The sequence below is a fragment of the Panicum virgatum genome, chromosome 9N (genome assembly GCF_016808335.1).
Source record: "Panicum virgatum strain AP13 chromosome 9N, P.virgatum_v5, whole genome shotgun sequence".
Lineage (NCBI taxonomy): Eukaryota > Viridiplantae > Streptophyta > Magnoliopsida > Poales > Poaceae > Panicum > Panicum virgatum.
In genome coordinates this window covers 73,695,411-73,711,039 of record NC_053153.1, presented here as the reverse complement: position 1 = coordinate 73,711,039, position 15,629 = coordinate 73,695,411, and the positions used below count along the sequence as shown (strand labels likewise).

Genomic DNA, 15,629 nt, shown 5'->3' with positions numbered 1-15,629 from the left:
ATCCAATACGTTCACCTGAAAAGTATCTGCAAACTACAATTAAGATTTTGGTTTATATTTATCAAAAACAACCTCATTTCTGAAAACCCTAATGGTCTAATAAATAGCCGAGGCTGCAGTTAGTAGCAACAAATTATGTTCGATACCCCCACTTTGCACCATTGATTCATCAGATCATCCATAGAAGATGGTTGTGATATACCAAACAATACATGAACTGTGCGCCACAAAAAACTTCATGTGAGCACAACTAAACAAATGTCGTATAGACTCGGGAACATGACAATAAGCACATGACTTATCTCCATGTCAATTGCGTCTAACTAGATTGTCTTTAGTTAGAATTACCCCTTTTAAAGATACCACATAAATACCTTAATTTTAGTTGGTAATTTTGCACGCCAAATATCTTGTGACAATGTAACCCCATTGTTGATTAACGTAGCATACATAGACTTAACGCAAAATTGACCTGATGAGTGCAGTGACCAATGGAAAAAGTAAATGGTTTTGTTGAACCCTGTTGCATACATAGAACTTTTGGAGAAATAGAAGAGTTACAGGATTTTTGTTCTTGTATGCCATTCGAGATGTTTGCCATTGCCCATCATCTATTTCTTTCATTCTTCTTCTTTCTTTTTTTTTCCTTGGGCTTGATCCGACTCTATGAGGTCTTCCTTGTGCTTTCCAGATAGATTACGGGAGAGGTTCTAGCGTACTAGTTGGCTCTTAAGGCTTCTGGATTTTCTGAAGATCTTCATTCGGGTAACTGAATTTATGGTTCAGATTGAATGGACTGCTTACAGTTCTAGATTTGAATTGTGGCGGCAGAATGTTTTACGCTATTATTGCAGGACTTCGGACCTGACTTGATTTCGACAACCTTGACTCTGGTTACCTTGATTTCGACAGATATCGGAATCTCCTTTTTATTTCTATACAGGGGATTCCAAAACGCAACAGGGTAACGGGCCCAAACGATAGCGAACTACCAACGTAACACCTTGTCATCTGCAACTACTTGTCTGCAGAGACTGATGGGTCGTCAGCTCAGCAGTCTCGTCTCGGCTTCACGGTCACGGGGAGCCCGTCCGCCATCCGCAGCGTCAGCGACGCGACCTTCCGGGGGCGGTACGCGCCGTCGACGGCCACGTCGAGCTCCTCAAGGACGCACGCCACGATGGACTTCATCTGGATGTAGGCCATCTCCTTGCCCAGGCACAGCCTCGGGCCCGCGTGGAACGCCACGAACCGGAACGGGCTGTCCGGCCGGAACGTCCCGTCGGCGGGGTTCAGCCACCGCTCCGGCCGGTACTCCCGCGCGTCGCGGCCCCAGATCGACTCCATCCGCCCCATCCCGTACGAATTGTACGCCACGAACCACCCCGCCTGCAGGGCCGTGCCGTCGGGCAGGACGTCGTCCGTCTCCGCCCGCAGCGTGTTCACCGGCACCGGCGGGTACAGCCGCATCGACTCCGTGATGGCCGCGTGCACGTAGTGCATCTCGCGAAGCTCGTCCAGGTCGAAGCCGACGACGTCGTCGCCCTGAGCGCGCCGGGCGCGCACCGCGGCGACCTCGTCGCGGATGCGGCGCTGCACGTCCGGACGCGGGGAGAGGAGCCAGAAGAACCAGGTGAGCGCCGAGGACGTGGTCTCCCGCCCGGCCAGTAGGAAGCTGATCACGACGTCGCGGAGGGGCACCTCGGACTCGGAGTAGGTCTCGTCCTGGCTCGCCATGAACCGCGACAGGAGGTCGTGCTTCTCGAAGCCGTCCCTCCGCATCTCCTCCCGGCGCGACTGGATGATGCGATCGGCGAAGTCGTGCACCATGGCGATGGACTCGCGCAGCCGCCGCTCGGACCCCACGTTCAGCGCCTTCTTGATCTTCCAGAACCCCGGGACGGCGTACCGGAACCGCCCCGCGCTGAGATTCGCGGCGTCGCGGAACGCGTCGGCGAAGCCGCCGTCCGTCGCGCCGTCCCCGCCGTCCGGCAGCTGGCGCGGGTCGTGGTCGAAGGCGACGCGGCAGATGTTGTCGAACGCGAACCGCTCGAGCACGTCCTGGAGATCGAGGCGGGCGCCGGACGCCGCGGCGCGGCGCAGCAGTGGGAGGAGGCGGCCGTGCAGCTCGGCGTGCACGCAGCGCGCCACGAAGGCGCGGAGCGAGCGCGTGTTGAACTCGTGGCTGGCCACCTTCCGCTGCGCGCGCCAGGCCTCGCCGTCGGCGTTGAAGATGCCCCGGCCGAGGAAGTCGTGGAGCAGCGACGCGAACCGGGGCCCCTTGGGGTAGTTGTCGAAGCTGCCGCGCAGGAAGTGCTCCACGTTCGCCGGGTTCGCGGTGATCGCGCCCCGCACGCCGCCCGGCCGGCGCAGCACGAACGTGCTCGTGGGATGGCGCTCGATCGCCTCGGACATCCAGTCCAGCACGCGGTGCCGGTTCGCCAGGAACTGCGGCAGGTGGCCGATCAGCGGGTACGGCTCCAGCCCCGGCGGGTACGTGTACGCCGCCGCCTTCCCCGCCTTCTTGCCGAGCCCTCGGGCTCTCCATAGGCTCCATGCTTGAAGAACCCAGACTGCACTGACGGCGAGCAGAAGCAGCAACCAGAAATCAGCCATGGATGCTGGACGCTAGCACGTCAGGTGACTAGCAGAGAAGCGTGTCCTGTATCTACCCGATACCAAATGGCTACAGCCTAGTACAGGTTTAGATGGCGGGGGTAAAAGATAAGGGGAGGAGAGAAAGGGTGTGGTGTGTGGTGAGTGAACACGATGCGCTCGCTGCCTGGAGCGTGGAGCCTGCTAGGCCCTTCGCCCCGTGCGATTTTGTTCTGCTGGCTGGCGGTGCTGCCCGTGTCTGTGCGGCCCTAGCGATGCAGTGGCGAAGCTGAGAGGTGCGCTGGTCTTGTCAATTGGGACCTATGCGTAAATTGGGACCGCATGAAGAATCCAGGTTTTGTCTGCTTTCACGATTATATTAGTAATATGGTTTTACTTTTTTACTTCATACCGTCATAGAGAAGCTGTGTTAGTGCAGCAGGCTAGTGTCCTTGGAAAGAGCTAGCGGATCAGGGTTCAAATCCTGGTTTCTCATATTTGCTCAGGTGGGATATTTAATACCTCCTCGTAGACCACAGCATTTTACTTAATCATGCCAATTTTGAAATCTTTACCAACTTACACGTGGAAAACATAATGTTATCCAGGTCAGTTCTTCTTTACAAACGGAATATCTGATTACCAACTTACACGTGGGAAACATAATGTTATCCAGGTCAGTTCTTCTTTACAAACGGAATATCTGAAACAACCCTCCAGTGCCTTTTTTTCGAGTCATCAACCGATTATTTTCTGTCCATTATTAGTCGTTATTTTCTGGTTGTATTTATTTACATGTTTCTGTTTTCAGTTCAATGCAGCCAGGCCCAACTTCGATTGTCTTTTGTTCTGTCTTCATTCGATATCCTTTTCTCTCTATCAGCAGATGATGTTTGGTGTGTGCTGTATTCTTTCTGTTTCTATTTTGATTTTTGGAATATCCTTTTGCCTCAATCAGCAGGTTCAGTGACAATCCAACACGGGTGCTGCACCCAGCAGCAATGGTAGTAAAATTGAACCTGTCAGCCCAAAGCGTGTCTTCGTACCAATTAGACAACAGACACTATCTAAAACTAGGTCCAGAAGATCAAGAAAATCTACTGAAAATTCATATGTTGACCCCGTTATGAATTTAAATACAGCACAACAAATTGATTTGGTAGAACCTGCATACTGTGTTCAAGTAAACATGGTTTGATGTTTCATAAAAAAAAGGTAAACAGGGTTTGATGTATGCAATTAACATACAAGCATTACATTTTTTGTTTTAAAAAAACAAATACAAGCATCTGCAAGATCCAGGTTTACCCAACTCTTGTTACCAATTCTGATATAGGAAAGGGATGTTAAATGGCTCGATCGACACGGTTTCAGGCTTTCAGCGGCGCAGGTTGTGGTGCGGACTGCGGACTGGCCGAGTGCTGCTCAACGGCTCAAGGCTATGCTCATCCCCGTTGAGACCGCAAGTCAAGCAGACTGCAGACAAAGCAGCAGGCGGCGGTTACAGGGAAGCCCGGCCGACGACATGCGCGGGAGCTGCGCGAGTCATGGGCTGAGCACCGGCGAGGCTCCAAGCCGATGCCGCTGGTCCCGGCCGGGCGACAGCTGGCCAATGGCCTTCCTAGTGAACCCCAGGAGCATCGAGGATGCTGGACTGGACGCAGAGGCGCGGAGCCGAGCGCGGGGCAGGAGGACGTGACGCGCGCTCAGGGGCGCGCCGGTAGAGATAGGCCGCGGCTTGCGGTGCCGGGCGACACGGTGGCCGGCCGCGCGCGGGCGGTGGACACTGGCGAGCTTGGCGGCGGCGGCGCGACGCTGGTCAGACTGGCGAGCCATGCCCCCCATGCGCCAAAGGTAATGATGGCGCGCTTCGTCGCGGCGGTGCCATCCGGACAGCGATGTCGGAGGTTCGAGTTCGATTCGATCACACTGTTAATTGACGCGATCGATCCCCGTCTGGCGTCTGCGACTCTGCGAGAGGCCTGCTTTCATTTCCCCAATTTTCTCGTGACATCCAGCGACCTGTATTCGACGGCGAGACGGGCGCCAAGGACCCTTCCCGGGCGAGTGCCAGCGCCGCCGCCGCGCGCGCGGAGGATGTGGATGCCAAGGTAGTTGCTGAGTGCACGGAGACGGACGGCAAGGTGAACGCACGGTGCGCCTTCCACACGGCGGCGTTGCCTCCGGCGACCACCGGGAGCGCGCGGCGGCAGAGTGGGCGCAGGCCGGCGGCCAGGTCGGGGTGGTCGGTATTTCATCTACCGTCCACCCCCGGTCGGTACTTCATTTACCGTCCGGGCTCCGGAGGTCTCCTGGGCCGTTGCGGGTAGATAACGCCACATGAGTCGGCCCAGCCCATAACTTGCACAGCCATAATTCAGACTTGGTTCCTTCAGACTTCTCTGCCGAATACTCGCCTTCTCGGATGGGCCATTTCGCGCCCCGTGGGCCTGCTCGGTTGAGCGGGCTCTTCGTTTGGCCTATATTGTTCAGTTGCTGTGGACTGGAAGAGGATGATCGGTGGCAAGCTGGAAAAAAAAGGCAGGGGAAGGATAATAAACCATAAATGTCAGCGCACATTATTGCTGACTGCCCTGCACGTCGTTGGTACGAGTATTTGGTACCTTGATCTGCCCCAGATAAGGAAGGCTTCTTTTTTTTTTTCCTTTCATGCAAAGGTGAAAGCGGCACACACGTTGGTATTTGGTATTGTCGCAGAAGCTTCTCTATTATCATGCGTGATCTAATTTTTTGAGCCGTGAATACATATTTAGAAGAAGGTCCACACGTCTCGTTTCCCTGCTCATTCGCGAGCCGTGGGAATATCGTTTCCCGGGCGACCATCTAATTTCTTTTTCGAAACTGCTAAGACAGAGACGTCCGAGCTGGGAAGAAAAATTGGAAATCGAATGCTCCAACATATATTTAATATTTGTTTTTCGATGTTGCAACTATTATTTCCACATGTTTCATGGTGAATGTTGTGAAACATGGTGTTCATATTGTGGCGGGAATTTTCGCATCCAAGAGTCAAACGACTTAATTAGTTTTTTCACATATTTTTCAGTGTTGCATCTATATATTTTGCTCTATTTTCAATGTTGCAGATATCTTGTTTTGATGTAACACTACTAGAAAAAGAGCTCTTAGCACCGGTTGGAAACAAGTTTAGGTACCGGTTCTTCAACCGGTGCCCCCAAAGTGAGACCAATGGGATCTGCCTTTGACACCGGGTAAATCGCCCGGTACCTAAAGCCACCTTTCCAACCGGTACCAAAGGCAGCTACGCCCGTAAGGCAGCTACGCACGTTCCCTCTCATCATCTCCCGTTCTGTTGCTTGCACTCTCTCCCATTCCCCTCCCATCCGACAAATCATTCAAAAAATCGTTCGTAAGATAGATACAGTCCATTAATCCCATAAAATAGATACAATCTATAATCCCACATGCATCTCTATTTAAAAAAATAAGAAAAAAAAGAAAAAAAAACAACGGCCGGGGCAGACCCGTGCTGCGGCTGCAGGCGAGTTGCCGGCCGCCCCCTGCTCCGGCCACGGCGCACACCGGCGGAGGAGGCGTGCAGGGGCACGCCATGGCCGCGGGCGGGCGTAGCGGGGGGCGTGTCCGCATGGCGGAGCGGCCACTGCGGGGCGGCCCGCGACCGCGGCACGGCGGGGCGGCCCCCCACCTCCTCCTCCGGTACTCGCCTCCCGCTCCAGCCCCCTTCACCATCCCCGCCTCCCTCCCCTTGCCTAGCGGCGGCCATGGTGGCGGCCACCTCCCTCCTCAGCGCCTCCCTCCCCAGATGCACCCCGCCGCCACCCCCCTTGCTCTGCGTCTCCACCTCCTCGTTGCCGTCAGGGCGGAGCGCGGCCGCAGGAGCATGGACGGCGCGCGCGGGCTGCGCATGGACGCAGCGGCGCCGGGCGCGCGCGGGGTGCGGCCGTAGCGGTGTCGCGCGCGCGGCCGGCCGCCGGCCGCGGGCGGGGGCTGCAGAGGCCGGCCGCGGGCGGGGGCTGCAGAGGCCGGCCGCGGGCGGAGGCTGGCGGCGGGTCCACACCGGCCGCCCCCTCTTCCCTCCTCTCCCTCGCCGGCCGTGGGAGATAAGGTGGGAGAGATGAGAGGCAGAGAATGAGAGATGAGAGAGACGAGAGAATGAGAGATGTGAGAGATCGATGAATGGCCACACGGACTTAAAATATCGCAGAGGCAAAGTGGGCGGCCATGTTTTGGCGCCGGACGATCTTTTCAACCGGTGCCAAAAGATGTATTTTCAATTGCCACCGACCAGTGCTTATATCTAAGGCATGCACTGACACCGGGTTATGGCGTGACCCGGTGCCAATGTCTGCGCCAATAGCACCGGGTCGTGCCTCCACCCGGTGCCATGATGCATCGATCATTTGGTACCGGCTCATGACATTACCCGGTGTCTTTGTCAGTGCATTGGCACCGGTTTGTGCCATGACGCATCTTGCCAGCGCTGGACGCAGGCCAATAGTACCGGCTAGTGTTGCAGCCGGTGCTGATGCCTTACATTAGTACCGGTTCAAACAATAAGTGGTACTTTTGGCCTGGACCTTTGGTCTGTTTTCTAGTAGTGTAATCACTCCATAAAAGTTCTCATCGGACGCCCGTGTGCTAGCAAGCCTGTTTCTTTGTATGCACACGGGTGTACGTTGAACTATTGTAAAAAGTTATTCTACTCCTAGCTTTTGCTCACAAGCAACAAACTAGGATCTACGTGGGTTGCTTTGAACAGGAAGAAAACGATAGCATAACAAAAAAGAATAAAAGAAATAATTGGTAGTCATATATTGCTTCGTGAAAAATAAAGTGAAAAAATCATTGTTTCCAAAACAAACATAAAAAAATAAATTATGATAGCATACGTGTATCTTTTACGTTCAAATCTTTAACTAGATCATATTTACTATGTTTGGATGATATTATTCTGTGGAACAATTTATTTGTGACACTGAAACAATTGTTCCACTTTGACAATCAATTTGTTCTATTTCTACAGTCAAATTTTTCTAGCTAGAGGTGTTCTATGTTTGTATGAAGATTGTTCTAGCTTCATGTGAAATTGTTCTAGCATTACGATTAAATTGCTCTAAGTTATGGAAAAATATTTAATCTTACTTTGCTGCATCAAACCTACGCATACAAAGATTTAAATAATTCTAAGCAGACTTAATAAGAAGGAGGCCACTTAAACCAACTGAAATATAACTCTACACTATCTCGTAACCTGAAAAGCATGTGAACTCAAAAAACTCAATGAGAAAATCATAGATCACCTATATACCGTTGATATCACCTATACACTATCTCGGCATTTCCGTTCACGTCGGGTTGGTCCGCAGGCCGTGGGATATTGGCGCCGGCATCCCGCTCCCTGAAGTGTCGACGTAATCGTTCTGACCCTTTGGCACCTGTGGAATGCAAGGAACGCTGCGATCTTCGACAACGCCAACTCAAGCTCCACCGATGTGCTCGGCCGGGTCGCTAGCAGTGGCGGACCCAGCAGGGTAGCACGGTAGTCCTAGGACTACCCTAAATTTTGTGTTTTCTTTTAGTACTTATTAATAATTTAACAAACTTTTGTATAAAGCATAGGAAATGATACACATGTAGTTGTTAGGACTACCCAAAATTAAAATCTTGGTTCCGCCACTGGTCGCTAGGGATATCGACTCCTGGGCGAGCAGATACAAGAAATTCCAAACGGCGATTTAGGCTTGGCAGGCCTGGCTCTCTCGTTGTATCTCCTCTAATTCTCCTCCAAACCCCCTCATGTAACTCTCTCCTGGTATGCCTGGAGCAATATTTTTGTAAAAACGCTTTTAATTTTAATGGTATGTGGGGATCCCCCCCCACCCGATGTTGCTCGAAAAAAAAAGAAAAAAAATATACCGTTGATAGAAGTTCAGATTAGTAGTATACCATTTTTGTGAGGAATATTTTTCCTTTATAAATAGTATCAACTAAGGTGGCTCGTAAGTCATAAACCATATGTATTTGGAAGAAGCTAAGATGGTATTTTGCAACAATAGGACAACTCTGTATTAAGCATATTTGAAACATATTACAAAAGAAGAATTTTAGAGTATGACTACGGTAGATCTTAATATAGAAGCAACCAGGAGTGAAAGAAAAAAAAAGTAATAATAAAATTTAGCTTTAGAAAAAAAAGAAAAGAAAAGAAAACAAACAAAAGAAAAGGAACATTAGAAAGAGAAAAAGGACAAACTAGAAATATACAAGAACTAAAATGCACTGCAGTGTTTACGAATCTCTCGGAGACGGAGCGGCCGCGACGTGCACATGCAGCTGATAGCTAATGACATGCAGTAGATCCGAAGCAAAATGAATGGGCTAGGAACACATCGCACCTTGCAGCTAAAGAAGTGAGCGTGCCACGGGAAAAAAAAACCCGCTTCCGCGACTGTATCTGTTGCACTCGCACGCGTGACCCTTAAGTATTGCAGCTGTCTATCTTCTCTGCTTCAATGTCAAAGGCGCTATTGTTGCCGTCCACCACATCTCCACGTTCTGAACGTTTGACTCAGGTACAGCTCCCCGGTCCAAATTCTACTTCCCCGGAGAAGCAACAATGCAGGCACCGAGTTATAATCAGGTTACGTGTGATGTCCCTAGGAGCTCTTCCATCCAGCCAGCTGCAGTGCCAGAAGCCCAGAATATGGACAATGGTGCGAGCTCTGAAAAGTTGCCTATCGACCGCCCCACAGGATGGCTGTGTGCCAACCCAAAGCCGATTCTGGCTCTGTCCATGCGAACCAAAGCCATCCCAACCCATCAAGCTCTTTCGGCAGTGTCACCTTCCTCGATTCTCTGCCCATGCCAACCAAAGCCATCCCAATTCCCAACCCATCAAACTCTTTCGGAAGTGACCTCCATGGGCCTGCTCTGCTCCTTTCCACAAAAAAGGTACTACAGTATATTGTTTTCATGAATAATAATTCACTTAAAGTGGTGGCCCCGATCAACGGGAAGAAACATCCAAATATCCAATCCAACATATACCTAGGGCAAAAGCAAATTCAGTACAGCCATTATTCAGAGCACAGGGAAGCCAAGTAACTAAAAAGGACCATCAGAGGCCTTGCCGTTGCCGACGGGAAATCGAAATCCAAAAATCCAAACGGACACCAACGTCGTGCGGTATTATCGAGATCGACTGTCTTCAGTTTCCCTTCCACAGGATGGTGGTCTCGGCGATCATGCCGGTGACGACGTAGGGGTCCATGTTGGAGGCCGGCCTGCGGTCCTCGAAGTAGCCCTTGCCCTCCTTCTCCGTGTCGCGCCCCACGCGGATGGACGCGCCGCGGTTCGCCACGCCCTGCAGCAGCAGAAAAAAAAACGCTTTAATATGTGGGCGCAGAGCTATCGGGCACCCAGACAGAACAGAAGCAAGAAACACCCCTGTCGAGTCGAATGTACGTACCCATTTGAAGGTGTTGATGTCGGCGGTCTCGTGGCGGCCCGTGAGGCGGCGCTCGTTGCCCTCGCCGTAGGCCGCGATGTGCTCCGCGTGCCTCTTCCCCAGCTTCTCGATCGCCTTCTTGATCACCTCGTAGCCGCCGGGCTGCCTCATCGACTTGGTGCTGTAGTTGGTGTGGGCGCCGGCGCCGTTCCAGTCACCCTGCCGACACAGGCACACAGCACGATGTCAGTCATCAGGATCCGAAGCAGTTAAAGCCTTGCCTTGCCCCCTCCTTTTTTTTCTGTACCTGGATTGGCTTCGGGTCGAGGGACAGCACAACTCCGGCCATCTCGGTGATCCTCTGGAACCAACCAATCAGCCAACTGTTAATTTCAGCGTAATAATAACCCAAAGGAGTCATCAATCTGGACGGGAGCAGAATGGACCTCGAGGATGTAGCGGGCAACCCATATCTCGTCGCCGGCAGAGATCCCAACGGATGGGCCAACTTGGAACTCCCACTGTCAGACAGACAGACACGGAACCATCCGGCTCAGAATCACCACGCATCCATCGCATAGATATTCATGTGCCAGGCATGCTGGGCTTGGTCAGAGTGACGGCCTACAACTTGCAGAGTTGCAGGGTTGCTGTACCTGGCCGGGCATGACCTCGCCGTTGATGCCGCTGATGTTGATGCCGGCGTAGATGCAGGCCTTGTAGTGGGCGTCGACGACGTCGCGCCCAAAGGCCTTATCGGCACCGGCAGCGCAGTAGTATGGTCCCTGATAACAAAAAAGAAAAGGGAACGCACTGAAGAGTTGAGAAAGCTTGCAAAGCCTGTTTCTTTTGGGTTGAATTGGTCATCAGAAGCCCAAGTACAGATTCAGTATACTATTCCAGTATTAAAAGCTTCACTATGTCAACTAGTTCAAGGATTAATAAAGAAATCGTATACTAGCTTACATCCAATAGCTTGTTTTATATAACTTGCACAAGACAAAAGCTGATGAAGTGATAATTTTCAAAAGAAGTTTTCTTGCCTGGGGACCAGGGTATCCACCAACAGGCCAGCCAATGGGCCAGTTCACATCCTTCTGAAGGAGGGTGTACTCCTGCTCAATACCGTACCTGTTTGAATTCAGAGATATGTCCTGATGAGAAGCAAGATAAGACAGAAAGGTACTAGATAGAAAGTTGAAAAGTTCCAAATACAGTGGTCCTTGAAAACTTTTCTTTTTCATCATTGCTATTCATACCATCCAAATGTTCTATGCTACTTTGCATACTAAAGTAAAGACAATTTACTTTGTTGGTTATTGCATCTTTTGTCAAATTATACTAGTACTTTTACCCTTTCATCTGATACGGTATAAAAAATTAATGATATTTCTAGGTGGCAAAGCATTGATTTGGATTCAGCCAGTGCTCATACCATGGCACCTCAGCTGCAACATCCGGGTGGCTGAAGATCTTGGCAGCATTGTATCTCTTGTTAGTGGGGATTGGCTCGCCTTGTGGCGTGTAGCAGTCGCACATCACCTATATAGAGTAATCTGAATAAGAACGTAGCAAACCAACCACATAGCTTGCTTGTAAAAAAAAAAACACTTTTACTCACGTATTTCAACCTAAATTTTTTTTCTCAGACAATTCTTTTTTATCTTACTTCTTTTTTAAAAGAAGTACCAGAGCAATATGACCTTATGGTCCCCCTTTTCCTTCCTCCTTTTTTACTTCTGGCCGTGTCTATGGCTTCTAAGCGAAACGTAAAATAATAAGAGAAGCGAAGGCTTACAAGGATGTTGTCACCCCTCCTGAACGGGTCCTTGAAAATGGCTTGAGGGCTTCAGAGTGAAATAAAAAGGCGCAACCGCATAAGCAACAAAAGAACAAAGGTGCTATGCAAGTAAACTGAAAAACATGAGCAGATGCAGCAAGGAGATGAGGATCATACTAGAGGATGACTTCGCTGTCCTCTCCGGGAGCCTGCCCGGTGCTGGAGCCATCGTAGTTCCATTTTGGGAGCTGGCTCGCACTGGTGATGGGGCCTTTCACCGTCTGCTCCAACAACACAACGGTGAGAAATATATCATGGCAATAAACCACAAGAGCTAGTATAGGTCATGATTCAGAAAGACATGGCATGAATGGAGCTACGCACCCTTGCTTTGCTCCTGAGGTCTATGCCGGACCCTCCAATCCTGCACAGAAGAGATGGCATCAGATAGATATTCAGACTTCGATAGTAAAAGTAGAGCGATCGGTAGTAGAGTAGAATCCGGGATATGCTGCGCTTGTAGCCAAACGGTGAAATTTCAGGTTGTGGGATATCATAGACACTGAATGCAACTAGCGACGACGGAAAAAATCGAATACAACACAAACGCGATCTTGAGACAATTCAGATCATTAGCAGTGCAAGAGCAGAGGGAGGCTAACCAGATGTACTCGGCGATGATCTTGTCGGTGCAGTCGCTGAGGTTGAGGTTAACGAGATCGGTGAGGCTGGCCATCGCTCGCAAGCAAAATCAAGAACACGACAGAGCTTAGTAGGCAAAGAAGAAGATGCGATGAGATGTGTAGCACAGGGGATGAGTCCGAAGCTGAGAGACGCGAGGGGTATTTATACAGCGAAGCTGGCTGCGGTTGGAGGATGGAGGGAGTCTGGAAGCAGGGCAGGGCGTTTCATTTAAATGTAGAGATAAAATGTGGTTTGTTTTCCAGTTCCCTGAATAATCTATACCAGCAGTTTAAAAAGATACTGCCCGTCATTTATCTCTCTATTTTTTAGGCCTCTTGTGCAGTTGTGCAAGTCATCATCTCAACTTGGAAGGCGGTTAAAACTTTCTTTTTTTTTTCAGGGAACACAAATAGCAGATCTGACCACTTGACCAGACCCAAGTGATAATTAGTTTGATCGAACGGTTTCAGTGTTTTTTTTTTATGTTGGCTTCAGGATTCTGCATTACCCGGGTAACTTAAGTCGTGTAACGAACATGACACCATTTATGCTATTTCGAGTGATTTTGGTGATCGTATGATAATGCAATTAATTGGACTAATAGTTTTATTAAGTGAACATTTCTAGATCCCAGGGATGAAGTAAAAAGGCCATGCAAAACAATACACGAAGAAAGAACTCAAAAAAACGCTGAATTGGATGAGTTCTGCAGAAAACAGGAGCACCGGAATAACCGATGCATGCAGCATCGGTGCATCCGATGGTTGTCGGGAGTTCCGACACTCTGGCATCGGTGCAAATCTGAGCACCAAATAGAGATCAAGCGAAGACCAAGTCAAGATAGCCAGGTCACCGGTTGAACCGACAGAGTCAAACTAGGCATCTGTGCTTTGGATGTACTATGTTCCAGAGACGATGTCAAGCACGCAGGAGCCAAGCCTTCAGCACCGGTTCAACCGACGGCGCATCGGTGCATACCGTCGGAGCATTGACGTCAGCAGAAGAGAGAGATCCAACGGCTAGTCCAGTTGCTGTTGTGACCGGTTGAACCGACGCCCAAAGCATCAGTTCATCCGATGGTCTCTGGAGTCGCTATAACTGTGTCAGTAAGCTAACGGCTACTTCAGTTGCTGTGAGTGACCGGAAGTTCCGGCGCCTCTTCACCGGAAGTTCCGATGCCTACGCAGAATTCTACCAACAGCTATAAACGGCTAGTTCGACTTGGAGGCCTATATATATGTGCTCCCCCGGCCATTTGAAGATTGCTGGAGTTGCTGGACATCCCACTCACACTCAAGAACACCTCCAAGCCATCCAAGAGTATAAAGATCAAATTCTTAGTCCTTAGCACAAGCTTTGTGAGTGTTAGTGCTAGGTTAGCTCTTGAGTGAGTGATCAAGCAAGGTTTATATCCTTGTGCTGTGGTTCTAGAGTGAACCATCCTTGTATCTTGGTGCGCCGGCCATCCTTGGAGCTTTGGTGACTCGCCGGCAAGTCAACGACCCTCCGGCTTGGTGTGGAACGGCGTCTACGACATTGTGCGGGGGACGAAGACCCCTCCTTCGTGGGCAATCTCCCTTAGTGAAGATCGGGATCAAAGTGACCATGATTGTGTTCACGGAAGAGACTTGATTGCCGGGAAGCGATACTCTTCGTGAGTGCTTCAACAACGTGGACGTAGGGGCACCTTTGTGGCAATCCGAACCACGGGATAAATCCTTGTGTCGAGAGTTCGCTTCCTCTCATCCCTCTCATTAAGCTTTCGTATTTCATATTGCAACTTGTGTGCCTTTACTTTCTTAGTGTAGTTTCTTATTAGGATTGTCTATAGGTTGCAAATTTTTTTTGGAATAAGGGTTTCACACTAAGGTGAATCGTAGTTGCACATCTAGATAGCTTGAATTAGTTTAAATTTTGTGCAAACTAGTTGGAGCCATAGATTTAGATTTTAATAGTGCCTAATTCACCCCCTCCCCCTCTTAGACTAGAGCACCCGATCGCTTTCAAGTCGGATGGAAACTACGAGTCAAAGTTTTACATTATGATCTACAACGTGCCGTATGAATTTGGCATTTGTTTATTGAGAGCCATCTGGCCTTTGGGAGTAGCGTCTCTTGAGAAGGAATGTCCTTCAACTGAATGAATTTGAATGCAAGCCCAGACCTTGTGCCGTGCTGGATGCAGGGTTAACCGAACCGTCGGTAACCGGTCCGGTATGAAACCGGTCAAAATTTAAAATTTAAATTTGAATTCAAAAAAATGAAAAATTCCCAAAAAATTCCTAAAAATATTTCAAGGTGCAAAGAATCTAATGGTGTCAAATTTTCTCAAAAATTCGTTCATTATTATGGTTTGCGGAATTTATAAGTTAAATAAAAAAAGCGTGCATACGAAAGTATACAAATACAATGTAAAAATAGTATAAAAAATGGTTGGAGGGTTCATTTAGACTAAAATATGTTATACAAACATTTATTTAGTATACTTTGCGGGCATTTGAATTTAAACCAAAAAAGAAAAAAATTGAATTTGACCGGTTACCAGTCAAACCGGCCGGTATACCGGTCAAACCGGCCGGTATACCGGTCTAACCGGCCGGTATACCGGTCAGAACCGGTTGAACGTGGAAGTTTGAATTCAAATTTAAATTCCACCGGTTCCGACCGGTAACCGGCCAAACCGGACCGGTATACCGGAACCGGAGGCCGGCGGTTACCGGTCACCGGTCGGATATGTTAACCCTGGCTGGATGAAGCTAAAAAACAGCAAGCACAGTTGGATCTCGGATGGCCACTTATGACTTATCCTGAACCTGAATTGACGGTAATGGTGAACGAAAGCCCACTTTTCGTGGTCTTAGGAATTTCGTGTAAACTGGTCCAATGAACATGGGGCTGCTTTTCATGAGTAGCTTGTCGGTTCTTCTAAACCACTCAAACGAAAAGTGCACCCCTAAAAGAAACCATGCTCTTACTGTTATTTGCGTGACTTGAAGAATCTACCTAAAAGGATGGACTAGAGAAAACGGGTTTTTGTCACCGTTTTTATGCCTGTTTGTAGCAACAGAGGTCGCAAATCATGTATACATCTGTAAAGCAAAATTTATAAGATTGACGGTCA

General features: G+C 49.6%; 2 protein-coding genes across 2 annotated transcripts; both read right to left on the bottom strand.

Annotated features, from left to right (window-relative positions):
- Positions 1-766: 766 nt before the first annotated feature.
- Positions 767-2,829, bottom strand: LOC120692210 (cytochrome P450 94A1-like). The gene has a single exon (XM_039975452.1). The coding sequence runs from the start codon at positions 2,614-2,616 to the stop codon at positions 1,051-1,053; it is 1,566 nt and encodes a 521-aa protein (XP_039831386.1). The 5' UTR covers positions 2,617-2,829; the 3' UTR covers positions 767-1,050.
- Positions 2,830-9,560: 6,731 nt separating this feature from the next.
- Positions 9,561-12,714, bottom strand: LOC120690807 (glutamine synthetase root isozyme 5). Its single transcript, XM_039973637.1, has 11 exons — positions 12,488-12,714; positions 12,210-12,249; positions 12,003-12,106; positions 11,844-11,892; positions 11,481-11,587; positions 11,089-11,176; positions 10,702-10,830; positions 10,492-10,566; positions 10,353-10,406; positions 10,067-10,264; positions 9,561-9,961 (listed from the first exon to the last, which is right to left on the bottom strand). Exons 1-11 carry the CDS (start codon positions 12,559-12,561, stop codon positions 9,806-9,808), a joined length of 1,074 nt encoding a protein of 357 aa, XP_039829571.1. The 5' UTR covers positions 12,562-12,714; the 3' UTR covers positions 9,561-9,805.
- Between the last annotated feature and the right edge of the window lie 2,915 nt (positions 12,715-15,629).

Bases quoted from the DNA above. Each gene is read 5' to 3' on its own strand.
- LOC120692210 (XM_039975452.1), bottom strand. From the start codon at position 2,616: ATGGCTGATTTCTGGTTGCTGCTTCTGCTCGCCGTCAGTGCAGTCTGG.
- LOC120690807 (XM_039973637.1), bottom strand. From the start codon at position 12,561: ATGGCCAGCCTCACCGATCTCGTTAACCTCAACCTCAGCGACTGCACC. The intron at 11,893-12,002 runs GTATGATCCTCA...TTCACTCTGAAG, and splicing joins GACAGCGAAGTCATCCTCTA to CCCTCAAGCCATTTTCAAGG. The intron at 10,407-10,491 runs GTCCATTCTGCT...GGTTGGTTCCAG, and splicing joins TTGCCCGCTACATCCTCGAG to AGGATCACCGAGATGGCCGG.